Source organism: Meleagris gallopavo, chromosome 3 (assembly GCF_905368555.1).
Source record: "Meleagris gallopavo chromosome 3, MGAL_WU_HG_1.1, whole genome shotgun sequence".
NCBI lineage: Eukaryota > Metazoa > Chordata > Aves > Galliformes > Phasianidae > Meleagris > Meleagris gallopavo.
This window is the reverse complement of record NC_139406.1, coordinates 53,109,843-53,130,401: the sequence shown is the minus strand read 5'-3', so window position 1 is coordinate 53,130,401 and position 20,559 is coordinate 53,109,843. Positions and strand designations below refer to the sequence as shown.

Here is a 20,559-nt window from a genome sequence, read left to right as displayed (position 1 = left end):
TCTCTGACACCTTCCATTTTCGCTCAAATTAGCAAAGGAGTCCCTGTGAGATATTACTCCTTGCGGTGCTCTCAGAATACTCCTCAGCTACAGCTTCAAACTACAGCAAACATCATCAGTATGATTATTTTGGCCAACGTGCTTTCCTTCTCAGAAGAGTTTCATGAACACTCTTGTCAAAAGTGCAGTTTTTTCTCTGGGAAAGAATGAGAAAACTCCAGGCTAACAGTTGGAAGGTAGCAAAGCCTTTCAGAAAGCAGCAATCCTGACCAATGTAGTCTACTTTCCTAATTCAACTATCATTTCCCATACTCCTAATTTATCAGGATAAAGACTAACAGACTTCTGCAAAATAAAGGTTTTACACCCTGTTAAAGCAAAATCAAAGTTATTTTTAGCATTCAAGTATGTGCATTCATCAGGAACAGGTTGTACACGAAGGTACACGAAGGATATGGCCAACCATGTTCAGATTTGAAAATAAATGAATAAAGTACAGTAGGAAAAGGTTGGAAAGAGCTGGAAAAGTTACACTGAAGGCTTGGACAAATCTTGTTCAAGGAAGCCCCAGTTCATCAAGGTACACAGATACTTAATTCCCAGTATGAGTATTTTCAGTAAAATGGATAAAATCATGAGTGCACTGTGACAGAATCAGCCTAATATCTGATAGTCTACACCTTGAATAATAGTTTCATTAGCAAACTAAAAACAGAAGCCTTAGGAAATTCCAATTTGCATTTTATCTAATGGAAGTAGAGATGTGATATCTGCAACTACACATCTGTTAGGGAGCACTAGTTTGTGCCAGCCTAAAATAATGCATGGTTCCAACCTGTAATGATAACAATTACATAGAAACATCCATAGAAGAATTAGTAACAGCAGTGTTAACTAACACAGGGAACGCATATCAGATGCGATGTGGTGTACGATATGTTTCAGGCTAACCTGGTCCGTGCAGAAGAGCTCACACTTCCTGTTTCACTGACATATCATCCAATAGCCTCACTGATTAAGCCAAAGGAAAGCTCCCACTGTGATGTAAAGTCACTTAAAATGATAATTCTAATCCAGAACTGTACGTTTTTCTTTGTATACATGGCACCGAATCAACTCTCCCATGCCATTACTTCCTTTGGTGCTGTATGTTTCAGGGCATGCTGCATTTAAATTAACCATACCAAAGAGCAAACAGTAATGATTTGTCAGGACAAAGAAACACTGCATGAATTTTATTAAAACAGCTCCTTATCACTCCAGACATCCTGTAGATAAAGAATGAGCTTCCCACCCTTGGGGATCATACTGTTGCCACTTTAAGCAAAGTCTTGATTATTTGCCTTCCCTGGAGAGAGACAGAAAGAGAAAGAAAGAGAGGGCTGTCCCAATTAGACAATGTGCATGGACCATATCCCTATGAGGTAATTCAAGCCTATTTTTAAATATATGGACATATTTATATTTCAGAGGTCATATTTCACATTTTAAAGTGTTCTGTGCCTGGGAGGAAGAGTGAGAGAAAAGTTCAGGTCTTTGTCAGCTAGACATTCCTGAAAATTTAGCCATAAGCTGCAAATCCAATCTGGCCATTCATTAGTGTATGAATTCCTCACTAAAGAGGGTAGTCTTGAAGAGCCACAGCCTGTGGGCATTTTTTCTTTAGAAAGGTAGCAGCTAGCTACCTTTTGTAGTTGCTCTAGAAAGCAAATAGAAATCAGAGGATTATTTCAAGATTCAAAAACTGTCTAAAAAAAAAAACAAAAAAACCAGGATTTTCTTTTGTTGTTGCTGTTCACAGAAATAGGATTTCAAAAACTGTCGAACAGAGCAGATATTGTGAATCAATTCATATACTTTAATGTTATTCAAATTGTTTGATTAAAATTAATAAATAGGTTTAATGGACACTTGCTAAACTCAGCACTTTCAGGATTTAGCTAAATCTGTCTGCTTTATAGAAAAACAACCCCTATTTAGGGGAGGGGGAAAAAAAAAAAAAGCATTCTTCAATACACATCAAAGGTTTCCAGGTTAAAAACACTACTAGCTCACACTGAATGTGAAACACTTTTTACCCAATACTTCCTACATAACAAAAAGCAGTGACAGCAGGAAATGTTCAGTGAATGATGGTTACAAAAAGGAGAAATTTCTATTTCCCTTTACTTCAGACCAAATCAATACTTGAATTCTTTAGTCTACACTTGGCATGTACTGGGTTATCACAAGCTTTCAGGCACATTTTGGGGAGTCACTTCATTTGAAAACCTTTAAACGTCAGCTGTGATCAATAAATGCTTGAAGTAATGACTCCTCCATCTTACCCGGTCTTTAATACTGATTAAAAAGAATAAAGAGAAGGGCCTGACTCACTCCCTGTGCATGTACATTTACATGGAAGTACTTGGCTGGAGTTGTTCATGGTGTAACTTGTTAATATATAAAATGATCAGAACATCAGACATTTGTATACTATGTAAAAACAATCCATCAAATTATGACTGGTAGAAGAATTGAAGGCTTCAGAAATATAAGAGGGTAGAAGAGGAATCTAGCATATATATATATATATATTTTTTATTTTTATTTTTTTTTTTTAAAGTGTTTTCAGCTGTCAAGGAACCTTCTTGGATTTGCTGGAATTCAAGATAAGTGGGTGGAAAAATGGTGAAATAAAAAAGCAACATGCAGAAATGGAAAATCTAACTCTCTAACAGTCATTCTTATCCTCAACACAGAATTTAATAGCAATGTACTTTAAAGACACTTCAGTCTAATGATATGTTTCATAAAAGCAATATTGGGAGATTAGGGAGGACAAATGCTTTGCAATGCTATCTGCCAAGGGTCCAGGTTTCTAGCATGAAAACATGATATGCCTGAGGTCCTGCACTACACCAATACCTTATTGGTAGGTGATGATTTTGAGCAGTACCTGTTACACTACACTGCTGAAAACTTGACGTGGCACTGTTATTATATACCAGGAATTCAAGAATAGCTAATAATCATAAGTGATTCTCTGCTCTGCAGCAGGAGATTTGTAGTTGACAGTTATTTGATTTGTGATTGTTATCCAAGTAAATAAATGCCACACATGAATGTATAGTACCTCTATATAACTTAAGTAGGAGTTTAAAAGCTTTGCAATGATTATCAGTCAAGACCTACTTACAGCACTGCCCCTTGTCCTGTACTAGCATTAGAGTTACTGAATGTGCAAAGCTTGCACAGGATTATAGCTATCATAAGGAAAATTATATTTGCCAAAGTTTACCAGGCCATCCAAGACACCAAAGAGGAAGAGAAGCCTGGCAAAAGAAAGCAATGGTTCACAGAATCACAGAATGGCCAGGGTTGGAAGGCACCTCAAGGACCATGAATCTCCAAGCCCCCTGCCACATGCAGGGCCACCAACCTCCCCATTTAATACTAGACCAGGCTGCCCAGGACCCCATCCAACCTGGCCTTGAACACCTCCAGAGACGGGGCATCCACAAGCTCTGTGGGCAGCCTGTTCCAGCACCTCACCACTCTCTGTAAAGAATTTCCTCCTGACATCCAACCTAAATCTCCCCTCCCTCAACTTAAAACCATTTCCCCTTGAAAATGTTCCTGCAGAGGGTTGATCAAGTTTTTGACACCTATTACTGAATCAAAAATGCTTCAACCAGACAACTTAAAGGGCAGAACCATTACAAACCAACATCTGAAGGGGTTACTTTGCCCCAGGAAACAGTTAATTAGGTGTCTGTCCTCCCACACCCTGCAAAATGCCAACATAAACATTATTACATACTTTAGGTAATGGGAAAGAAATACAGAGTGCATTCATGCCTGCTTCAGATCAAAAACCTTACTGCCAAATCATTCAGCAGTGTGTGACCATTCAGCAACTGCAGAACCCAAGAACCCAGTGCCTTGCTGCAAAATAGAAAGTTTACTCATGTTCTTACAGCATGCTACAAAAAGTTCTCTTACAGAGCATGTATTAAGTGCCCATCAAATTAGGAAATGCCAAGAAATCATACAAAAAGAGCTGTGTTTTTTTGTTTTTGTTTGCATTTCACCCTTCTCTCAATAACTGCTTTTTATCTCAGACATTTATAGCATTTTACAAAATCTAGTTTCTGCCAGCTTTCCTCATTTTGCAAGTACAGAAGCAGGCCCTGGTGTTACAACCAGCTTCCTCAAAACATTGTCAAAACAGTGTCTGCACAAATTTCCCCTGCCTTGCCCTCATGGCAGGTGCTGGGTCACACTCCTTTCTTTCAGGGTTTGCTTTCTGATCCATGAGTTCTTTTAGCTAAGTTTGCCCTTTCTAACTGGCTCTGCAGCTAAGCAAACCCACCCCTTTTCTCCATTGCTATAATGAGATGAGTGGCACCTCCTTTCATCTCGAGATTTCTTCCCCATCTGGGGTTTCCCATTGTTTCTTCTCCTATTCTTTCCCACCCTTCCTTTGTCAAGCATCACCCTCTGTAGCGCTCTGGCAGTTTCCACCTTCCTTCATCAGCCACCTGCAGAGAACCTGGGTCACACCGGTTTCCTTCCCCCAGACAAAGCTCCCAGCGTGCCTATTGTCCAACTAACACACTGTCATTAGCTAATAACACCTCATTTCATCCACAGAACGAGAAGAATGTGCTACAGAAGTAAGAGCTAAGGTGCATGCACATTCACACCACCATTGCAGCCACCCCAAGCCCTGACACCTGTATTTATGACTCCATCACCTCCTCACTGTAGGTGAGCCTCTTAGCACATCACAGCTGGAACCCTTGGGGGCATCTCCCAAACACCAGGTTGCAAGGGTTTACTTGCAATCACCAACTCAGAAATTGAGCATCGTTGCTTCTTTGGGAGCAAGAAGTCACTCTTCTACATACAATATTATTGCTCCCTTACAGAAGTGTATTACTAACCTTGAATGAGTGATAGTTTCCTCATCTACTGACAAAAGATAGATTTTTTTTTTCCCCAACAGTAAATGATTATTACCACCTTACTGTTTACTCAGTCTTTATCAATAAGATAGTTGTCAAACAAAGAAGAAAAATATTCATAGATAATTTTAACCATAATGTTACACTTACGCTAGTGCTCTGAATAAAAACAAAACAAAACAAAAAAACAAAACAACAAAGATTAGCAAACTGTGCCAGGAAACTTATCTCACAGACAGACATTTCCTAAGTGGATTTTTGGAACTTGGCATATCAGACTAAGTTTCCATGAATACTTTGAGCCTGTTATTAGCCTGATGCTGCAAGTGCTTTATTTAGATACAGCGATACAGCATACTACCAGCACTTTCTGGAATTCTGAAATTCAGAACTAGCAGGAAAAAAAAAAAAAAGTCCTTGTCTGTTTGTTAGGAGACAAAGCAAGTTGGAAGAAAGTTACTATTGGTCTGCTGTAATGGAAGGTGGATCTGTTCACAGAAACATACAAAATACTGGGACCTGGGAGGTTAAAATAATGTTTGTGAGCTTCTGTGCATTTTCTTTTATAAAATCAAATGAATAATAACACAACAGTGATGCATGTTTGTGGATCAAATGTGATACCAGCTGAAACACCTCTGTGACTTGTTTATTTGAATGTAGGGGACAGATAAAACAAAATAAATCTTAGGTTCCTATTTGAAAATAGAGGGAGTGCTATTAGAAATATACACATCTGCATTTTGAACAGACAAGAACATACAGAAAGTGCATGATCTTAGTGAAAAGATAAACAGCTGGATTGACTGGCTTCCATTAACCAGTGACCCACTTGTCAAACATAAGCTTTCGATTTAGAAGAGTGATTACATGAAGCCGCTTATATTAGACAAAAAAGATTTGAGTTATGAAATCAGATCAAGTCTGAAAACACTTGACTGTAATCAATAGTGTTCTTCTATAAAGACACAAGGCAGGAACCAGTTATTGTTTTGAAAATGTCCAATGTAATGTAACAGTATTTTGTACAGTACTATTCACAGTATGTTTATTCCATGCAGCCCACTCAGGTCATTAGCGATGAGCCAAATCCAGACCTCATGTAAGAGGATGAAGCTGATGGAAGCCACTTCATAAAGCTCAGTTTGAGGGCACCACTGTTTTCCTTGTAGTGTGGATATTTATTGACAGAAAACTTAGACTGGCACTCCCCACACTGGCACTGTGATGTTCAGCCAGTCTAACTGCTCACAGCAGATCTCTAACAGAGCTGTACGAGTAGTGGTGGCAGGTCTTCAGCTGAGGTTTTGGAGGCTGAACCACTTGGCCCTTGTGTAGGCTCCTGCCTCTACAGGCCTCTCTTCTGCTCCTGCACCATGCTGAGGGACGAACAAACGCAGGAGAAGATACTGACAATCACAAAAATTGGGCTTGGGTGTAAGCTCTGAGTTAACAGCAGAGTAAACACAATGAGGGCAGAAAATTACTAGGTCCTAAGAAACTGAAAACCTCTAATTTTGCTGCTGTGTTACAAGGTGGTAGAGCACACGGCAGCAGCTGTCCCACACCCTACTTCTGGCTAACCAAGTCTCCAGGAAGGCTGAAGGTGACATTATTATAAGCAACATTTTTAACCTAAGGATAACTCCTTGAATTAAATACGCCTTGCATCCACCTGACCTCATGAGCCTGCTGTGCATTGCTGGCAGCTCATGCTTTACTGTGACTGCACACAGGGTGATTTTCTGGAAGCCACAGATCATGGGGCAACTTACTGACATCAGAGTCTAAGAAGCTGGCTAATAAAGCATAAGTTTCCACCCACAGTGATTGCAAAGGAATACTAGAAAACGCTGAAACTTGAATTAAAAAAACAACGAAAGAACAAGCCAACAAGCATCACAACAACCAATTACCACGAAAACAAACAAAAACACAACAAGAAAATTACCCATAACCCAACCCAACCATTAAACCCCAAAATCCCCTCCTTGGTAGAAGAAGAATTTTCATATAGCTTTTCCAAGCCTTTCTTTGGACTCCTGGCAAGCACTGTGCTCTTCAGGGACCTGTCCAGAGGTCAGAATCTTCCCCACTGGATTTTTCTCAGCTTGGGGAGGCCCTGAACACCCCAGCATCTGCTGCTTAGGTTCCTACTTCAGTAACAGCATTGGAGAGAAGGCCACCTGGCACCCACCACATCATAGTACAGGTGCACTTCACACAGAATGAGATACAGGCAGGAGCACAGCCACAGCACTCACCTTCACGCTTCTCACCACATCTGCAATGGTCCGCAGGTTTTAGAAACAGGTCCTCTGTTGCCCTAAGTGAACCAGTCTGTCAGCAGATGCAGGATGACTGCACAGAGCCAGCTAAGGTTCTACATACATTTGCAAGACTATATTTATAAAATCCAGACATTGCTCTGAAAATATGAAACAGCTATTTTACAGCATCTGGATGCACTACAAATACCTCATATTTGACACATCTGAACAGGTTTTGTGTTTTTGTCTTTATAAAGGTACTACAAAAAAAAAAAAAAGATTGTTTGCTGTTAGAATAAAACCTGAATCATACTTGAGTTATTCTTTATCAATTATTTTCCACTTTATAAATGAACCATCATTGACAAGCAAAACACAGAAGGCAACAGCAACAACAAAAACACAAATAGAGGTATCATTCTGATTTCTGTTGCATACTGTCATGATTTTGACAGTCATGGCACAAAATAGCAACACTGTGTAACTTCTGAACAGTCATACAGCGTATAAATGAAAAAGGAGGCCTCTGTAACATTTTGAGCACAAAAGGTACTAGTGGCATAAAAGCAGCATAATATCCTCATTACAGTAGAAGATGAGTTTTCTATTTAATAAAAACTCTAACCACAAGCCTCTGTGTTATTGTGATTGTGAATTTATGTCAGTGCTGTTGTCAGCTTTTGCATTTGAAAGGATCTCATTATTAAGTCTTAACAAACCCACGTGCTATCGTTTAGAAAAGCTAAGTTATGTTCCTGATGAATCACTGCTTTGCTGAGCTCCTGTGGGATAATTTTTGGTACGGGATGCTGAAAAAATAAATATCACCCCAAAGTTCATAATATTTTCAGACAATACCATAAATGGCTGTTCAAACTAACCAATTCCCAAGTTAAGAAGGGAACAAGGACTGGTGCATACAAAGCCATACACAAACATTCCATTTAAGTTAACTTTTTTCTCTTAGGTTCAGAATTTAGGTCTCCCGTTTTCTCATGTTGGATCAAAACAACATATAAAGCAGCTGCGTCCTATACAGAACTGACTCCCAAACAGATGTCCTCCACTGCTTTTTGGGGGACCTGACATTGTTTCCACAGGATGAAAAGGCTTTCAAAGCTGTCCGCTCAGCCCAGAAGTTCAAATATTTCATACATCTGAATTCTTTTGGCTGAAAGTTCAAAGCAGCCCTTAGGGAAGTCAGGTCTTCTGTGGTAGGAAATAAGGGGACCAGTCTGGGGAAACAAGAAGGGTTCCCACCGAGCTGGAAACAGAGCTCACTTATCTAGAAGCAGCATTTATTCTACACCAGCGCTGGTGCTGGCATGTAGGGAGAATGAAGTGAGAGGGAAGTGCCTTTATTCTTCCCAGTTTACGTAACTCAATGCAGCATTTGCATGAAGGACCAGGGAGTATTTGTTTCTGCACAGGGGAGGAATGAGAAAAGACCATACAAGACTTTTTGTTCAGGTCCCCCCTGAACAAATCACAAATCAGTAGTTCAACATATGTTATACACGGATGTGTGTTTATATATAAATAAAGTTTGTTTTCTGTTCTCCTATCCGCAATCCTACCACAAAATTTCTGAACTCATGTGAGAACTATAAAATTCTTGGATGCTCCAACAATCATTCCTATGTCATTCTCTATGTAACTTAACTCCAGCAAAAAGTATGCTCCTTTGCCAGCCTCAAATGCACCAGAACATGATTGGAAGGTATCCTGAGCAACAACTAGCATACAGCAGTATGTTACATGGATTTACTTTTTGCAGTTCTAAGTTCAGCTAATTCTCTAGCAATATAAAGAACCTCTGGCGTTAGAGGCTGGTGAATACATTTTTATTTTGACATAATAGGTCATAAGGACTAAAGGATTTAAAGAGGTTACACAGTGAGCAGCAACTCACGGAAAATACACTGGAGAGCTCTCTGTTGCTTCAAGAATAGGAAAACTGCATATTTCAGTTAAGTTCCTATTAGAGAGATAGTACATGACCACCAAATGAACATCTGTATGACCAGACTACATCCTAACTCAGTGCTCATAGTATTCTTCAAATTTCCTGTAGCTCCAAAATACTTGTAAGAATGCAGTATAGCAACAATAATGAAGCTGTACTCCGGTAGCATCCCCTATCCCTGCAGGAATTGAAGTAGACGACATTCACCGCAGATGAGTACAGGGCAATGCCCCGCTGCAATTCCATCTACCACACCTTCAAGAGAAGGAGCATGTCCACATTACATTTTCCTGGCTCTTGGTACCACATTTCTCCTGTAGTTCATCCCTGCTTCATCCTTGATGCTTACAAGCCTCTTTCAGCTCCAGATTATATACTGTTCTTTTCCTGAGGATTTCTGGGTGCTCTTAAGACCTGAATATCTTGTAATTGCTCTGAAAGCAACTCTTGAAACCTGATGATTCCGAGGCTCCTGTTTTAACTCTCCATTTCCTAGCGTCTGCTTCCTTAAGTGTATCTGTGCCAGTTAACACAGGCAATTCTTATATTTCCCATTGAGTTTACCCTGAATAATTACTTATGTTTATTATGAATCTGGACAAATTTTGCAAACATTTAATTTTTTTTTCAAAACACTAAATAACTTGGAGCAAATCCCTAGTTTCACTGTGAAATGAAGCTTTAAAATAGCCCAGACACAAACCTCTTACTTTCAACTTAACTACGTGAAAAAGTATGGACGAAAGTACCACCACAAAGTGCAATGTCTCCTACCCCCATCCAAAGTTAGGCTTGTAACAGCTTTTCAAAAACTAACAGAAGCAAGGTGGTCTATTTTAAAAATGAAAGTGCTTCATCATACAGCCTCAGGATCGTTTCAGTGCTATACATATTTTCAGCAGTAGCTACAAATAACCACACCCCCCAGCCCTGTACTGCAAACCATTAATGTTGCCAAGAGAAAAGGCAAACATAGTACACACCACAGCACAGCGTGCAGTGCCAGTGGCTCATTTATTCCAATAGGAATTGTATTACTGGGCATCCTGCGCTGCATTTTGACAACAGTTATCATTTCTTGTGTAGCAGCAGAAATGCACAGCAAGGATAGAAAGGGAGCAAGTGATAGCAGCTGGAAGATCTGCTGGAGGAGCATCCTTTCTAAACATTGCCACCTTGTGGGCCTTGCATTTCGCTGTAACGTTCATCCCTTTGCTCTTCGCAGGTGACTCACTGAGAGGATTTCAGAGAAATCAAGTTGGAGGCTGGAGAGTTTAAGTTAGCATCGAGCTTGGATGGGATGTGGTCTAAATTCACATATATGGGAATTTAAAAGATAAAAAAGAGGACAGCACTTCAGATTTCATCTGAATTACTAACCCTGTACAACAGAATTTGGTGTGCTTTTCCATTTCATGTTAAAGGAAGCACTAATAGTATACAGAAGTGCAAACATTAAAAAAAAACAGCAAATGAAAATAAGAATGATTTTCCTCAATGTTCTCAGTAGTAATAGTAGTTTTCTCCTTTTATTCCTTTCTGCCAGCATCTCCTTCTGACACCAGCCAAAAATACAAGCTACTTCCAAAATGTTTGTGGCACCTAGTTTGGCTTCCATCATTTCTGTTGCATGAATGAGTAACTCTTAATGACGTGAATCTTTTAATTACATGGTCAAATTCATTGCAAAAGAATATTACTGACTATTGGTGTCAAATCTATTTAGCTACTGCATTAAAAACACAAATCAAGTGCAAATTCTTGAATACTTTAATCAATCACAAACACAGTAACAAACACATACAAAGAAACAGTACTCACTTTGAGCATCCAAATACTTTCCCTGTTTGCTGGCTTGAACTATTCCTTGCAGCAATTTGGTACTGGAAAGAAAGCATAAAAACAATTAGTTCAACAAGCAAATAGGAAATAAATAGATACATCACTGAATGGTCTTTGTCCGTATTGGTCAGGCAGTGATGCAATAGCCGTATTCTAAAAATGAAGCAAGAGGAGAAGTCCCCCATTACAATAACCTAATTCAGCTGTGTACACAATAGTTCAGTGTCTAACACATCTGCACAACAATCAGATGTCCCTCTGATATAGTAGCGAGTCTATGAGCTCCCTTGTGCAGGGCTACATTCAGAGTTTATTCATAATTGTTGAGCACATCGCTGGTTCTTCATCTGACCATGCTTCTGCTGAGCACAGGCAATCAGTTATGGCCATTGTGTCATGCAACCAAGGCCTTGCTACATTTGCCTTAACAGATTTACAGAGGGGAAAAAAAACCTGCCATTGAGAAACATGAACCAATACCCAGGAAAACCTATGGTTTTGCTAATACAAAACTAAAAAAAAACACTGGCAATCCTTAGAATTTTCTTACTTAGTAATGAAGCCATGATGCTGCCCACTTGCAGCAGACACATTCACGGCCCAATCTTTTCCACGTTCTTTGGCACTGTTTCCTGCAACTGCTGGATTTGTCCTCACATCCATTTTCTCAAGTGCTACATCACAGGCTACAGAAGTACAAGCAGGAGCAACCACATATGGTTTTCTGTTTGTGTTATGAATTGCATACCAGGGTTACATGGCTAGATTTCTTAATTCACCTTCTCAGTCAGCAGGAAATATCATTCCTAGCAGGTAAATAATGGTTTACCCAGATTGAGGCTTTAGTTATTGCTTGTTCTGCATTCATTTGTTTGGCCAACTTGTTGAGACACACCAGCAGGAAGAGATATTCTGAAGGCATCCACCTCTGCAGAACAACATGAAACTACATTAAACAGATCCCAGTGGTGCTCAGACTGAATCAGGTCTGAGTGATGTAAGAAGCTCCAGCAGGTGAATTTACATTCATCCTAACCTCTATTTTAAGATGAGGAAAACAAAAAACAAGTCTCTCTCCAATACATTATTATCTGGGAAAGGTAAACAGACCTCTAAACACAGCTTGCCTGTCTAGAGGGCTGAATCCCAGCTCCGGGAGCTGTGAGTCATTCTGGCAGAGAACTTAAGAATCCTGCTAGCAGATTGGAAAGCTGAAGCTACCTTAAAGCCAAACCAGAATAGGAATTAGCTATTAAACATGTTATTGTTTCATTTCTTTGAATCTCTCCAAGCCTATTAAGCTTTGCTTTTCAATGTACTTTTTTTTCTCCATTTGTTTAATGTGGAAAGTGATTCCAGCACAGCTGACAAACCTCAGGCATCCTACTGGCATAGGAACAGCAAATCTGACATGGTATGTTAGCTTTTACTCAAATAGACCCTCTGAAGTTGGGATCTAACAGCACTGCTCTGAGAACTTGTAAGGATGGGACAATGTTTAAGACAATGTTTAAGAGAAGTGATCTTGCATCAGAAGATGTTGAGCAGAACGAGCAGGTAAAAGCAATGAAGAAGCACGGTTATTCCCTTGGAAATGCAATAGACAATCTGATTGTGGAACAACTTCTCGGCTACATTTTCTAAACAGAGTGCTATTCATCAAAGGCAGGTAACTATTTCATTGTCTTCAGTAAGCAGACCGCAATTTGAGAGTTTTAATGACATCACACTCAACTTCACCCATAAACAATATAATCATTAACAAAAAGGGGAGGGGGGGGGAAGAAAAAAGTCATCGTAACAGAGGTGACTAATGCCTGAAAACTGATGATCTACAGACAGGTCAAACCAAGCATGTACACCTCAGCAGCATCTCCCAACTTCTACCTGCATGCAGGTGCTCACCTGAGCCACAGGTAATGAGCAACATGGTGGCTTTGGTCTGGTGAGATAATTGGCATTCATTTGCTGCTGTGTGCAGCAGCACTCCCAGGCCTCCACCTGCTCCACAAGTCATGCCAACACCTCAACCTGTACTTCTAGCTTGAAATGCCAGAGCAGCATCCAGGCAAGGGAGTGGTAGGAAACACCGGGTCATTAAGGTAGAATTTAATTTAGGTGGACAAAGGAATGCAGAAGAGGTCCTAGTTTCTCAATGTGAGGGAGCTAACCATGGGGTGCTGGAGTCCTCTTTAGAATGGCTGAAGGATAAAAGCATGCAACGAAGAAAAGGGAGAGGCAAGGATGCCATCTCTTTCCCTCCTCCACATGCCAGCCACACTGCTCACAACTGCAGACTCAGGCATCATAGCACTGCTATGCATGAAGCAGCAAGTACAATCCAGCCCCTTGATACTCCCCACCACACACAGGCCATTCTAACATTAAAATAGGTGCCCACCTCCTAAACAGTTAACTTATCAAAACATCTAGAGAAGTCATTTCTTCCACACTGGTAAACGTGGGAAAAAGGCCCAGAAGGGGAGAGGATAAATATCCAGAGGATCTCAAAGTCGTGAGTGCAAGCCCAGCCAAAGGCTGTTGGACTGGCAGGCCACAGGCTTCCAGGAAGGAGACCAGAAAGAACTTCATGCCCCTCACTTCACCAGCTGTATCCACAGCCCTGCACCCTATGTTTGTCTCTTTCTCAGATGTGGATGAGTTCCAGAACATGATCTTCATGATAGTGCATCTTGGTGGTAGCCTTGGACAGATTCAAAAGACTTTTGCTCTTGAGTGTTTGTTAGATCTCAGGACAGTCAGTTGATTCAACAGGACCACTGCCCTCCAGGGCTTATCTGCTTACCTCAGGAAGCTTTCACAAGCTCTCTATCGGTGCATACTTTTCCCTCTATGAACTTGTTTTCTGGTAGCTACTGCTACATCCACAAACAGAATTACCTACTGAACCCATTCACACAAATCAACTCAGAATATGTTTCTGTAACAAAATCCCTTCAAACACTATAAAAACTTAACAAAACAAGGAATGAGCAAGACGAATTTGAGAAAGTAGGTCAAAAGCCAAGATACTAAGCCAAAAATGAGATGGCTAAAAAAAAAAAAAAAAAAAAAAAAAAAAAAAAAAAAAACATCCTCTCCAGAAAGCAAGGCACAACAATTTTTAGATGCACCTCACGTACTCATACTAAGAGAAGGAGTAGCCATAGCTGTAAGCTGAAAGGATCAACAAGGAAAAGTTAGAATAGATTGGTTTTTAAAGTTCTTTCAGCCTAATGCCTTCTATCACATTTTACTATATTTGTTCAAGACTTTGTATTTCCCCTGTGGCCACACAGCCCTGTGTCCTGCCCCTGTGTCTCAATGACTGCATGCTCTCTGCTACACTGAATAGATATTTTTTACTCCTCCCAGTGATGACAGGGAAAGTGATGTTGCGTGAAAAAAATTTGCAATATAGGCTAACAGTCACCTATTATTGCTTCAGATATCCTCGGCATTTACAGAAAACAACTTCAAAACCAACTTATTTTTAGCAGCTGAAAGAATTCAAGCAAATCTATTGTGGCTGCTATCCAGGCATTTACTGACTAGAGAATAGTTTGACAAAATTCAGAAATGGATAAACTCAGATTTTAACTTAGAAAATAGTGTATATCACTATTTACATATACTTTCCTGTTCAATAAAAATGAACTGAAATATTAACTTTAAGTCATCTTGTGTCAAAGAATTCTTTAGTTTTTATGATCTATACATGAATTAAAAACAAAAAAAAATAATAAAACAAGAAAAGATCCACATATTTAGCAGTTGGATTTACTACTAATTTACTACTAATTACCAGCCCAACTATATGTTGTCTCATCATTCATTGGTGAATCCTCTTCACTTGCCCATGGGTTCCTGCAAAGTCAGATTCTTGCACAAAGACACAGATTCAAAGCAAATAAATTAACAGAGTTGAGTTTAGTACCATTCACAACTCCAAAACCATGAGAAATGCTCAGTTTTGGCTCAGAGCTCTCAGCAAGGAAGGCAGCTACAGAAGACACAAGATGCCGCTACTGAGCATCCATCCAAGCTTCCCACCTCTTTTACTGTCGCCATTTCTAACAGGGCTTAGTTCCAGCAGTTCTGCTTCTCAGTCACTGCTCTGATTTCAAATCACATACTGGCATGAAAGAAGTCTAGAGACTTCCTTTAGAACTCAGCTCCGTCCCTCTCATTTACAATGCAACCAATCTTTTTTTGCTTGTTTACATATAAAGTAAATCCAAGCACATCCCGTTTAACAACTTAGTAGCAAAGAACATGCATCATTTGTCCAGAAGTCTCCTTCCACCCTACTTTACTGCCCAGAGAGCAGTAATCATCTTCTCCTGTTTCTTTGTCTTCTCCCCTCCATCCTGGAAGCTGGAGTTTCTCAGATGCAGATGTCTTAAAGACAACATTGGGTTCAAAGCTGCGGCCAGCTACAGAAGAAAATCCACTTTTTGCAGCAGCCCATCTGCCCTCCTCCCATCAGTAAACTCCTCTGCCTTCCTGCCCATGAAACTAGGAAGATGCAACAATCATCTTCCACGTGATTTTGGTTAAAGTTTGGGTTTTTTTGTTTTTTGTTTTTTTGTTTTGTTTTGTTTTAAACACAAGCAATACCAAGCAAGTGCATCAAGCAGTAGGTGGCAGACTTAATAGGAAGAATACAAAGTGTGTCATTCTTTGTACTTAGCAGCAGGCTGCCACATCATACTTAGCTCTGTTTCAGCCTAAAAAAGATTTTCCTCTATGGAGACATATTTTTGTTAAAACTTTACTTCAGATTCACTGATGCCTCCATTTCAACTTCTATTGTGTTAGTTGAAAGTCTGTTCTACTTGCATTATCAATGCCTACACCTGTTGTTTCCCACAACCAGCACAGCCACCAGTTTCGGTTAAGTACCCACTTGCATTCTGCACAGCTGACTGCAGCTTGCTATTGACTCATTTTGGTGTGCACTAAATATGCTTTTTGATTTCAATTCTGGTAGAGATTATACCATGTTCTTGGTTTAAGAATGGCTGGAGCTTATCAGTTTTATGCATTATTTCATACATTAGAATCACAACACACTAAAATAAAGTCCAGGAAAAAGCATTAAGTTGAAGCGTACCTCTTACTGTAACCCCTTCACTTCTAGATGTGCCCAAGAAAAATGCAAGTGGCTTGGTAGGGGATAAGATTAAATGGACTGAATCTTGCTTTCTTGTGACATTAATTGTTTGAATCTCTGCAGCAAGTGAAGGGAAAATAAGCATATCAGAGAGTATTCAGCGTTAATCAAGTAGGTTCTCCAAAGAAGGGGGATAAAGCTCCTACCAATCTTCTGTTCTAAAACACCACTTTGCTGCTGGCATGTCCACCTGACAGAGTAGCAACCTCTGTTGAGATGAGCAATTCAGTGTCTTTCTTCAGAAAGTAAAAATAATCTCCACAACAGTACAGGATTCACTACCTGTGTCTATTTCATCACAGGAAAGAACCAGGCATGGCCTGGAAAGCAAGTGCACAGATGTTTGTCCCTGAGAGGGAAACAACCCTGTTGAACAGCACAGGCTGGGTGCCACCAGCTGGAGAGGAAAAACAAAACAAAACTGGGGGTTTTATGGGTTGGGTTTGCAGATCCAGAGCAGCGATTGCTCCCCTATAATCAGTACTTGCGAAAGCAGCATACCTGAGTCCTGGGCAACCACAAACCAGAGACAGACAAGCTGGAGCCCAGCCCACTACATCCAGGTGGTGTAGGGGCTGGAGCACATGATGCAGGTGAGGCTGAGGAACCTGGGCTTGCCCAGCCTGATGGAAAGAAGGCTCAGGGTGTGGGGTGATGTCCCATTGCAGCCCACAGCTACCTGCAGGGAGGGCAGAGAAGATGGAGCCAAGCCCTTCTCAAAGATATGCATTGGTAGTGAAAGAGTCAACAGGCAAGTTTCAACAGAGCAAATCCTGATTACATGTTAGGAAAAGTGTTTTTAGCATAAGGGTGGTTGAATATTGGGTTCAGTGAAGCTGTGAAGTCTGTTCTTTGAGACACACAGAGCTCAACAAGTCCCTGAGCAAACTAATCTACTGGGATTAGGTTCAACAGGGGTTGGACCAGACAACCTCCAGAAGCCTCTTTCAACTTGTATCATCCTATATTTCTGTATGAAAGTACTACAACTGCAGGCTGCTTGTGGCTTGTATAGCTCACTCAGGAAGCAGAGTCCTAGCTGGAGTGCTAGACTCCATGACGTATCACATATCTCTGTCCTTTTAAAACCTTTGATGTCTCTCTGCCTCAAGTTCTTCAATATCAAAAAATTATAGGACTAACTCAACAATGTAAAGATAGATTCCAGTACCTGTGGAGATGGCAAAAAAACAGAAAAAATCTTGTATCAGAATTTTTATTTTACTCCTTAAAAGTCTAAATATGTAATGCAGAAGGATAGTTATAATACATAATGCACAATGTACTTGTATGTAAGATACCAATCTGAAAACCAATCTTTGCTCTCTATAGCACTGGTCAAACAGCTAAAGAATTCTTGGACTGCTCTCTCATGTGAGTGGAATGGTTTGCTCACAATAAATTACAGATGTACACACTTGTAAAAGCAGTCAGGCCATAGTTGGTGGGATTCTTCCTGTGAATCCTTGATTAGATGAGGTACATAAGAGCCATTTTTCCATAGATATGCAAGGCAACTAGTGTCCCTGAGTGCCAAACTTTTTTCGAAGGACTGTGCTCACAGACAGGTGGCCATGAAACTCCTTGGACAGCCATGTTTTAAGCCTTCTCCAAGCTGCTCACGGGCAGATCCTCACCAGTTTCTCATGTTTTGAGTCAGTCCTCCATCCTTGTCTACAAAGCAGAAGACTGGCGCACCATCACTCCATACCCTTCCATAAATACTTTCAATGAAAGCAGTCACTAATTGCTATGTGCAGCACAAGTAACATGATCTGAACATGCTGATAGGACTGGACCCCTTGGAAAGAAGGCAGAGAAACACTATTTGGTACCTAATCCACGCATCACAGTGGTGAGTTCTGAGCTGCTCAGCCCTCCCAGGTGGCAACAGCTTTGATCACTCCAAGAAGCAGAAATTCACTGATGAGTGCAGCTGCCTAATATTCTCAGTAAGACCATTTACAACTGCAGGCTTCTGATCTGATTAGCAAGCGGGGGCAACCTCACATCCTGCCTGCAAACTGGTAAAGCTAAAATGCATGGAAAATTGAGTGCACTTGCATTACGATAATGACACCATACAAGTAACTAGTATAGATGAAATTGCAAGACCTGTATATTTGACACAGGAAGCACGAATAATGGTGACAGCTTGTTATCTCATTTTGTTAGACTATGATATTACATAGAGTTAAAGCAAGTCACATGGAAGGGGGCTCACAAGGCCATGTGCCAGGCTTCATCCTTTCAAGTTAGCATTGCTTTGTTTTGAAAGGGCAGTTTGTATTTAAATTTCAAATGAGAAATTTCTGGGCTGCATTTGTGAGCTGTAGTATTTCCTCCAAGAAGCTACAGTACAAAACTAACGGGAATTTTTACTTTTCTTTATTTGTTCTTCTAACAAGTGCCACAGAACAAAGCAGACTGGCACATTAACTTGAAGACACGTGCATTATTTCTACTCATTAGATAAAAGCTGACTGGGAAATTTCCAAGTTGTTCTACCATATCAGATTGAATTTGAGCTTCCACGGTATTTTGGCTTTGAAAAGTCTTTTTCTTCAGCGCACTGCATGCAAATATTGGTCTGGAGGAGCACTAAACTCCTTTTAGTAGCATATACAATGTAAGTGTGGATACTTCTCATACTGCCCTTCCCAGACACTTACTGTTTTCTGTTTGCTATCCAAACTAAGCAAGAAAAGCCACCACTTAACAAGAGAAACAAATTCAATTCTGTGAAATACTGTGGACAGATTCACCATTTATATACCTACTATTTCTCTTATAGCTGACAGAACTTCCACACTGGCTGATTTTTCACACCTAGAAGGTGGAATCTTTTAGCTTGGATGGAAAAAGAAAACACTGGCAGTTGTTCCTCATCACTCCTGTTTTGTGGAAAACTTTATAATAGAGTATGCATATATCTGATTCAATATTACTGGGAAATCCACCTCTCTCTCAATACTGTTTTCAGTAGTGCTGCCCTGGTCTCAAGTGTCCTTTGGAGGCTGCAGTAGGCTGCACTTGAGTTTGAATACATGAGACCAGGCAAGGTCATTTCTGGTGAGACGTTCAGTGGGACAAATTCTAATTCACCCAGATATTTTGTTCACATACAGACAGCTGGGAGTCTTTGCAACACTCTCAAATGACAATGTTTGGCAACTTACCAAACAAGCTAAATGCCTTTTGCCTGTCAAAGCACAAGCACATCACTTTACTCCAGCATAACTCTGCTCTCCCTCAACACGATGTGTCAGCTTAGACAAACTGCTGTATCCTAAAGACGACTGCCAGGATTCAGCTTGCCTGCTCTTTTTTGATGACAAATTGATGCTGAATTTCCAGAATATGAAAATAACCATGATAATATATTTTGACATACAAGATATACAAAGAATAACACAGCTGAAGCTGTCTCAACTTTACTGGACTGATGTTTTGTTATATTTGGAATCCAATTATTTTTATTCCCAGAAATACTTTTGCTTTCCTTAGAGCAGATGCTTATAACCTCTTCTTGCTGAGGTGCTGTGCTCTTTTTCCTACTGCTCCACAGCAGAAAGTAGGACATGAATGAGAACCCATAAACTCAGAGACACCAGTTGCTGCCCCTTTCCCCTGCCAGTAGATGTATTGATTTGCAAGGAGATGGTGAAATTTTCACTGCTTTCCTCCAGTGCAATTTTGCAGTGAGATACTGACAGTCACCTGCACCCTTTAAGGCCAACCTCCACACCTGGGATTATGAGACAGGGAGAAATACCATGCAGTTCTATCTCAGATATTGCTCTCATCAAACCTCCTCCTGCAGTTTCAGGTTTTAGAATTCAAATGTAAATAGATAACACACAAAACCATTAATAATCTATACTGCACAGAGGGAGACGTACAGGAAATAACAGCTCCTGCACCACTGTCTTGGAGGATTTAAATGGATGCATTTAGGCTGTAGCATAACTCATACATTTATCTTATAGTGCATTACCAAATCTAATAAAACTTCAATAGGATCTTCATGCAGAGCGAGGCGATACTCTGAATTTTTCACACTAAAGCACAGTGAACAAAGTGGTGACAACTCCTCAGTGCCACATTGTTTTAATGGACAGACACTGTACCAGTAGCTACGCGTTCCTTTCAAAGGAAGACAAAAGACATCACTGCCATCAGTCAGACAAATGGTTCTTGTTGGCCCACAGCTACATAATAAGCTCCCTGTCATTTGACAAGCCCATCATAGCATCTCTCTATCTGGTTTTCTATCATGATCATGTGTTGTAGTCCCTGCATCCCAATGAATGATTATTGCTGCAGCAGACAATGCATCACCCTAAAAACATAAGT

The 20,559-nt window shown here is 40.3% G+C and overlaps 1 protein-coding gene across 3 annotated transcripts in view; it reads right to left on the bottom strand.

The window, feature by feature from the left end:
• MAPRE2 (microtubule associated protein RP/EB family member 2) overlaps positions 1 to 20,559 on the bottom strand; it is an 89,308-nt gene that overhangs the window by 55,170 nt on the left and 13,579 nt on the right. For all 3 annotated transcript variants that reach the window (XM_085221050.1, XM_085221049.1, XM_085221055.1), the window contains exon 2: positions 11,007 to 11,068. In XM_085221050.1, coding sequence (XP_085077176.1) covers positions 11,007 to 11,068 — 62 coding nt within the window. The remainder of the gene's footprint in view (positions 1 to 11,006; positions 11,069 to 20,559) is intronic.